Consider the following 9,093-nt stretch of genomic DNA (forward strand, 5'->3'; position numbering starts at 1 on the left):
GAACCTGCAGTACATGTTGTGCTAAAAGGAGACCCAAGCATAGGGGACGTGCTCCAATGAAGTTATATCAAGTTGGGGCACCAATGGAAAGAGAGGCTGTTGACATTGCTGGTCCTTTGCCCCAAACTCGTGCTGGAAACAGGTACATTTGTGTGGTGATGGATTATTTCACCAAGTGACCGGAGGCGTATGCAATACCAAATGAGGAAGCTACAATTGTAGCTTCGGCTATTAGTGATTTATTCTTCGGATTTGGTTTGCCATACAAACTGCATTCGGATCAAGGCCGTAACTTTGAATCAGCTTGATTTCCATGAATGTTGCAAGTTATTGCGAAAGACCAGGACAACGCCATTCCACCCTTAGTCTGATGGAATGGTAGAAAAGTACAATTGGACACTTGGACAGGAATTGGCATAGTTTTGTAATAGCCGCCAAGATGACTGGGATGTCTTACTCCTTCCATTGTTGATGGCCTATAGAACAACAGAGCATGAAGCCATTGGATACACTCCAGCAAAGCTGATGTTTGGTCGGGAACTTCGGTTGCCGGTGGATCTGATAACAGGACGCTCACCTTACGAAGAGTTGCCTGAAAATGTGTCAGAGTTCGTGAAAGTGTTATCTGAAAGGATGGATGATATTCATCATCAAGTGCATTCAAACTTGAAAACGTCTGTTGATTCCATGAAGCTATATTATGATAAGAGATCTAATGAAGTCAGCTTTGTACCAGGAGACAAGGTGTGGTTGTATAATCCCAGGAAGACCAAAGGGAAGTCTCCTATGTTGTCTTCTCCATTCGTGTAAAATCATTAATTGTAATATAACTTTATTAGGAACTTTCCCTTATGATGTTGAAAAATACGTGCGAAGTTTCATTCAAGTCGGACTTAAACTGTGGGAAGAGTTTTGCGGACAGACAGACATTAGCATCTTATATATATATATAGATAATAATAATAAAATGATACTAATTTCAACGAAGTACAAAAATCCGTAGAATAAATCATCAGTCACAAGAGTAGAGAAACCTACTATGGTAATCTTCTACTGTTAGGAAACTCATTGAAATAGTTGCAGAAAACTAAGTTGAGACAAAGTAAAACAGCGAACTCGAGAAATGTGTGTGTGTGTGTTTTCATATAGCAAAGCCACATCGGGCTATCTCCTGTGTACACTGATGGGAATCGAACCCCTGATTTTAGCGTTGTAAATCCGAAGACTTGCCGCTGTCCTACTAGGGAACACTGAACTCGAGAAGTGATAATAAACACCAGATTTTGTTTTAATGGCGGAAAGTGAAGGAGTTAGAAAAATTCTTCAGGGCGAAAAAAAAAGGTGCTTGAATGGATTTTAAAACTACCATACTGCATTCATTACTGTTATCCAGATTTCAGTAAAATATTCGTAGCCGTTTTGTTTTCTGTAACGGCTTATAAAACTATAATCAATTATAATAAGGCTGGAGACACTGTTATAAATATACATTAATGAAACGAAGCGCTTCTGACTAGTATAAAACAGAGTATTCCTGACTAGTATAACGGTATTTAAATGGCTTCGAAGAGCTTATTTTGGTAGAGAAGAAGAACTTACCAAATTTTAGAGAGTGGAAATCTCTACCTTCAAGAATCAACTTAAAAATCGCCCTACAGCCTTCGCAGAAGTTTGTTTACTAGCTATGCATAGATTTTGGCGCAGTATACCTAGCCGTTTTTGCTGTAGGCTTCAGTTCTTGAATGACTTCGAATATAAACTTGGCCAGTAGCAATGACAAAACTGATAAAATCTCTCCTTCTCTTTCAAGAATCAACATAGTCGCATGACCTGCGCAGGAATGTTTTAGTAGGTTTGTCCAGGTTTGAATAAAATATTCGTAACCATTTTTTCTATAGGCTTTGGAAACAAGAATAGTATCAATGATAATATGAAGAACAAATGGATGAATTTTGTCTAACAATCGGAAAATCAACTTTTTTTTTTTTTTTTTTTTCTCTTATCGATATTTTAGTAGTCTTAGCCATTGAGATAAAAGGTCTTGAGTATTGTTTCAAGAGCAAGTCTGGTTTTTAAGATGACTTTTGCCCTATGTTCTATTAGTATTTTTGTGAAATTCTTGGGCGATCCCCCTATGATGAACCACTATCGTGGTTCATGATTACTGACCAGAAGAAAGGCACCCAGTCATTATCACCTAACCATCGGCCATACACGTTAAAAGATTATCATTCGTAAGTTAAAGCGGGAAGAATATTTTGTGGTGTTGCACGGATTCGAATTCGTCTTACCAACTCCGATATCCAGAGATCTATTACAGGACCAAACCGTATCCTACATAAAACAAACAACAGCTAGAGGGTTTAAAAAGCTTATTAACACACTTGTACATCGCATTATCACCAATTTACTAGTCAAAAGTCAAGTCCACTTTCAACAAATAATAAATTATGCAAATGAATGATCTAGAGGTCAGAATTAAAGTTGTTCATCTCGTAAAGCTGACGTATAATTGAACAAATAAATAAAAATTAAACACACGCATATATATATATATATAATCAAAAACACCTTAGATGTGAAAAAAAGATGCGGACAAAAATAATTTAGTATGCAACTTAAAGGAATAAAAACAAAACTGGCAAACAAACTGGCTGCTATCATCGATAATAATTTTACAGTAAATATTCATTCATTAGTTAGCCAGACCACATTTTTTGTTCAACTTGGGGCATGATGGTAGATGAAACGAAATACGATGCCTGGCTAATTAATGAATGAATATTTGTTGTAAAATTCTTATCAGTGCTATAATTGTAGCTATCAGTCTGGCTGCCAATTTTGATTTAATTCCTTTAAATCGCATACTCAATCCTTATTTGGCCGCACCTTTTTTTCCCACCTAAGGTGTTTTCGATTAGATCTAGTTTGCTTGGCCTAATCAATACTTATGTATCTGCATGTCCTTTCACATTATAGTTTTGGTGCTCTAAATTAGTCGTCTTTAATCCGAATTTAAAAACTAAAAACGGTCCACTTTTACTCTTTGGTGAAGCTGCAGTAAAATTTTCGGACTGGTAGTTCACGTGAGTTTTTGCATAGGCATGCGAAAAATCTTTCGTCAAATTTGAACGGTTTTTGTTTAATAACTTTGCACATGTGGTTTATTTTTAGACCAAATGAGACATCTATTTGTAAGTTGTGAAGATTTATCAGTGTACCAAATTTGAAAAAAATCAGGTAAAAGAAAAGGAAGGAATTCAATCAAAATTCGAGATTTTATATCTCGTGTATTTCTCAACGGATTACCATGAAATTTGGAACGTGAAGTATGGGTCCAGTAGCAACACCCACTGAAATATATATGATAGTTTGGATCACCACAGTCTGAGCTACAGAGAGAGAAAAATCGCTAAACTATCACTCCTGTTAATAACACGCACAATGTGTCCTGCAGGTTGTTTTGGCCGCACGACAAACTACCGTGTGTCTTGATATGTATAAACCTTAGGTGATCACACTCCAATTTATGGTTTCCCAACGAGCTTTTATTCCTTCTTTCTCTATGTCAATCCAGATTTTTTCTCTTGTTGTTGAAGACACGGTATTTAAACAATGAATAATCAAGCCTTTTCAGTCATTTGCCAGCATATTTTGATGCTTCAATAGAAACTGTATTATTAGTCACGTGTAATTCGTGTGCTTCTTTCGATGGAATAAAATTCTTAAGTTGTTGAACACATGGGAGAATGACAACAATAAGTTTATTCTTTACACGGAATGATCCGCTGAATTTCAAGGTTCATATTTAAGTTAATTGTATTATCGTTTTAATATTGCTCAACACACAATTATAAAAACAGAAACGAGGAAGATGTTTCACCTCTGAAAACATTATATACACTGATGTCGATTACAAAAGTCCAATTAATAAGTTTTAATTTGTGACTAGTGTCTCTTCTAAAAGTAATAACGTCATTGTATTAGTGTTTTATATAGGTTTAAATAATCAGTTTCACTGCGTCATCATTATAACATAGTTGTTTAAGCAGATTTTTCACACACTGACCTACAGGCAACAGGACTCACGCAGATTTATAACACTGGTGACAAGCACCACTACTGTAGTAGTTTTTATAGTCATATATATATATATATATATATATATACATGCCTATAATATATGCACTGTTCAATTACAGAAAAATCTCTTTTGAAGCGAGGTGATAAAAATGTCCAGGTATTTATAGGCCTATTTTCTCACATCAGTGGTAAGAAAAGTTCTTGCAAGTCTGATGACAATGCATTCCAAAGTTATTTAAAATGAAGTAAAATTTCATAGGATAGCGAAAATAGTTTTACTAGGGAAAAATCGTGTTCTACTAATATTTTGACATTCTTTGAATAGGTCATCGCTTATGTAAATGAAGGTAAGCGTGTGGATTTGTTGTATCTGGATTTTTAGAAAGCATTTGACACGGTGCCATATAATAGGCTTCTTAAAATTCGAGCAAAGGTATTCGAGGACTGCCTGTGTTAGCCATCTCAACTTTAGAAGCGACAGATTAGATAGAAGACTTGTTAAAAATTATCTCAATAGGTATGGAGGTTAAGTTGAATCATTGAATAGAAAAATCTCTGGATGAAAAAAACAACAACAAAAACTAACCGTGGAAGTAATTTTCTTTGAAGGAAGATAAAACAACGTGATAATTGCCTGCTCTTCCCAACAGGGGTGCTCGGGAACGTTTCTTCCCTTCAACTCTACGCGAGAAAATAATTAGCTAGAGTGACTATAATCGCGTTTAGAAACGTTGACGGGAAGTTTTTGAGAGAAAGATGTGAAGAACGTCGGAAGAGGCATGATGAAAGTCTTTTTTTTTCAGTGGCTGTTGGTGATGTGCAAAGATGTTGTGGTTGTCGATGATGTGTAGATGTAAAGAGTCGAGACATGACAGAGAGATCCAAACATGCATTCGAAGTATTAAATCATATTGTCTATTGATAAGACAGTAAAATTATTCCAATATTAATTCCGGATTTTTTTAGACTTTTTGAATTTAGAAACTAGTTTCATTTTTAAATAGGATTTTATACAAACTAATTGGATTAAAATGTTTTCGCTTGGGATCGAACCGAGGACCTTGTGCGTGTGTGGCGCATGTCCAACATATATTTCAAACTTGGATAAAGGTCACAAGAAGGGTACCTCAGTCTTAAGTCCTTCACTGGTTTTGACTTACATTAATGACATAGATGAAGAAATGGTCAATAAATTACTTAAATTTGCTGATGACATTAAGTTCTTGGGTGTTGCGCACTGCAAGGGGAATGCTGCTGACTTACAAAAGGATTTAGATCACTTGGTGAGTTTGTCGAATAAATGGCAAATGGGTTTTAATTATAATAATTCAAGACAATGCATGTGGGTTATCATAATTTGAATTATTGGTATAACTTTTATGAAAATAGCCTTAACAATGTTATGAAAAAAAAAGGATCTTGGTGTTCTGGTTGATCAGTCTCTTATGCCATCCAAGTAATGTGCTGTTACTAGTGTTAGGGCAAATAGTATTTTAGGTTGTATTTACAGAAATATTGAATACAAGTCTAAAGAGGTTACAAGTCTTTGTATAGATCACTGGTTAGGTCTCATTTGGAGTACTGTGTTGTCTTGATGTCCTTACCTTAAAAAGGACATTGAATTATTGGAAAGGGTTCAGAGAAGAGCTACTAGGATGATACCTGGGATGGAAAGGTTTTCATAGAAAGACAAGTTAAGATCTCTGAAATGATTTCTTCTTGAAGTGTTAGAAGGTATGCGATGTATGCAGTACATTTAAGGGAAAGGCTGATAAAAATTTGATTGCTAAAGGCTAGTTTTGGGACTTTTTTTTAAATTTAATTTAGTGGTTGTGATAGTTTAGGTGGACCAACAAGTTCCTCATTGTCCTTAAATACTATGTTATGTTATATTGTGGTATATCATCAATATCAAATTACAGTAAAATAATTTTTTTTTCTTGAAATTAAAAAGACACACAACAGAAATGTACCCAAAAAGTAAGTCAATATATATTTCAGTTTTTCAGCATTGTAACATGCACTTACAGTGCAAATTACTTCTCAGTAGCATTGGTGGACTTTCTAAAATACAGAACTTTTTCCACTAATCATGAAATACAAATAGTATGACAAACAAGCATGCAGCTCAAGTCAATTTACTTTGGATGAAAATACCTATCAGTGATTTCCAAATTAACCATGTTAGTGAAGCAAAGAATGCTAGATGTATATTTACAAAAGCATTAGAGAAAACAAAAACAGTTCACTTATATATATATATATATAAACATTCAAAATATTTCTTAACTCAGTATATAAAACGTAAGAGAGCATGTGATTCAACCACAAATCTTGTGTGATTACATTAAAATATCATTCCTCATTATGTCACAATTTAAATCATCAGGAAGCATAAAAACAGAATTATGACATCTTGGCTTTTTTGCCTCATAAACAAACATTCTTTCAAACAACTTTCTTCAGATATTTTGAAATGCTTGACACTAAATATATAATCAATAAGAAGATATAAATAGTTCAATCTCTTGTGAGAAACAACTACCCCATTGAGTGTTGAATAATTTGCCACCCAGTGTCACAATGTGTGTTTGTTCTATGAAGTCAAGTTTTGAAACCATAGCAATGTATTAACAAAAAGTTAACTAACTGGAAAATATCATATTTAACCATTTTCTTACTTCATACTGGTTACATTTGGTTTAGAATGTTAAAATAACCATTATTACCCTAATCATGAACAAGAAAAGTGAAATGATCCAAGATCCCAGTTACAGATTGAAAATAAAACTATGGAGGGTACATCTTTTAACTCAAATTGATAATTTTCCTATTCAATGTTGTGATATAGCTTTGAATGTATCCCATTACTGTTTATGAATTCCAAGTGGTTGTGAAGGATCTTAGTAACAGTCAATAACTGATTTTTGTAATAAACACAATAACTATAAATATAGTTTTTATATAGTGTATATCTTCAATGTTGAAGCTGATAAAAGTAAAGTACATATCAATTTATCATGCAAAAATATCAAACATGCATATAGAAGCATTCAAATACAGTAATAACATTTTCTGTTGCACACTAATTAGATGTTCATATTGTGATTACATTAGATATTAATAAGCTTTCTTAAGTAAAAGAACTATGTAATTAATGAACCTATCAAAAACTAACTAAACAAAGTTTTACACATTTTTATGAAAATGGTAAAGTTCTTAAACATGTTTACATGTTTTGAGTAATCTTAAAATTAAAGATTTACAAACTTTATATTAACTGTTTCATATTTCAAACTACAAATAACTTATGTTTCAGGCGAGATCACTCATGATTTGACTAATATAGTAAACAAAATATAAAATAGCAAAATTATACCTTAGGGACTGCTAGCCAGTATTAGTCTTAATTGTGTTCATTGATTTTCACTTTATTTAAAATGATCAAAATTCCGTAGCTTGAAATGAAGAGAAATCTTGATTACAATAATAATTTTGCTCTAACACATGCAATAACATATCATCATCCAGTGTCGAATAATATTTTAATGAAAAGAAAAATAATTATAAGCTACATATTTAGAAGTGCATTTGATGTATTTTACTCATTGCTAAATACATTAAAACACTGCACATGTCTGGTAGCAAAAAAACCCACTGAAAGCACAATTTGCAGTCACTAAACTGCTTTAAATAGGGTTTGATTTCTTTAGTCTGGTGTAGGGATAATGATGAGGAGGATATTCCCCAAACGTAGTTTAGTCTGGTGTAGGGACAGTGATGAGGAGAGTATTCCACAAACGTGGTTTAGTCTGGTGTAGGGACAGTGATGAGGAGAGTATTCCTTAAACATGGTTTAGTCTGGTGTAAGGACAGTGATGAGGAGGGTATTCCCCAAACATGGTTTAGGGGAATACCCTCCTCATCATTATCCCTACACCAGATTAAACCATGTTTGGGGAATACCCTCCTCATCATTATGCCTACACCAGACTAAACCACATTTGGGGAATACCCCCCTCATCACTATCCCTACACCAGACTAAACCACATTTGGGGAATACCCTCCTCATCACTATCCCTACACCAGATTAAACCATGTTTAAGGAATACCCTCCTCATCACTATCCCTACACCAGACAAATGTGGTAAAGAAAACAAAACATTTGTGCATCACAGTGTTTCACACTCTGATACAAGTGTAAGGCTAAGTTTTCATTACTACTTTAACCCATCAAACATTTTTACATTAATGCCTAAAACTTATTTGTAATGGACATATCAACTTTGGATTTCAATGTAATTTAATGCTTTTGTATGTTATCATCTACAAAACTGACAGAATACCTAACAAATTCAACAAGACTGATAATTCTATGTTCAATTTGTTTCCAATTAAAACTCTCACAGTAGTGATGTCAAAAATGATGCAAGAAGCCTATTTATAGACTATACACACACAAACACCTGTGAATATTTTCTCTGCTATACAAAGCCATGAAAGTATAAACTTCAATTTTAAATTCAAAAATTAGCTTATAAGTAGAGCACCATAAATCAAATATCATTTTAACATTTCAGAATACACTAAACATACTTATGCAACAATTATCACACAAACATTTCCTATAAATTGTTGCTAATCAATTACATAAACCTTTGCATAAATACAGGGAGTCAAGTTGTACACAGTCCACTATCATTTCTCAGTAACTGACAGGAACAGACCCACATTTTTCCTACTGAAAGGCAATTATGGAATTAGGGAAATAAAGAAGTAATATTTTCATTTCTCAGCTTGCTCTGTTTCAATATTTCTTCTCCTGAGTTCTTGATTATCTTTGGTACTATCATCTTCAATCACATCTTCCTCCTCCTAAAAAGGTTAAATCTCATTCATCACATTAACATAAACTTAACTTCTGAGTAGTTCAAGGAATGTTTAAGAATAAAATACATATATATATATATATATATATAACTATTTTGAATTCTGGACTGAGAGTAATT

At 33.6% G+C, this 9,093-nt stretch overlaps 1 protein-coding gene across 1 annotated transcript in view; it reads right to left on the reverse strand.

Annotated features, from left to right (window-relative positions):
- Window positions 1-8,229: 8,229 nt before the first annotated feature.
- Window positions 8,230-9,093, reverse strand: part of LOC106478241 (thioredoxin-related transmembrane protein 1-like) — a 14,390-nt gene continuing 13,526 nt past the window's right edge. Inside the window, exon 8 of the mRNA XM_013938768.2 lies at window positions 8,230-8,959. Within this exon, the coding sequence (XP_013794222.1) occupies window positions 8,870-8,959 (90 nt within the window). The 3' untranslated portion in view covers window positions 8,230-8,869. The remainder of the gene's footprint in view (window positions 8,960-9,093) is intronic.

Source organism: Limulus polyphemus, unplaced genomic scaffold, assembly GCF_000517525.1.
Source record: "Limulus polyphemus unplaced genomic scaffold, Limulus_polyphemus-2.1.2 Scaffold192, whole genome shotgun sequence".
Lineage (NCBI taxonomy): Eukaryota > Metazoa > Arthropoda > Merostomata > Xiphosura > Limulidae > Limulus > Limulus polyphemus.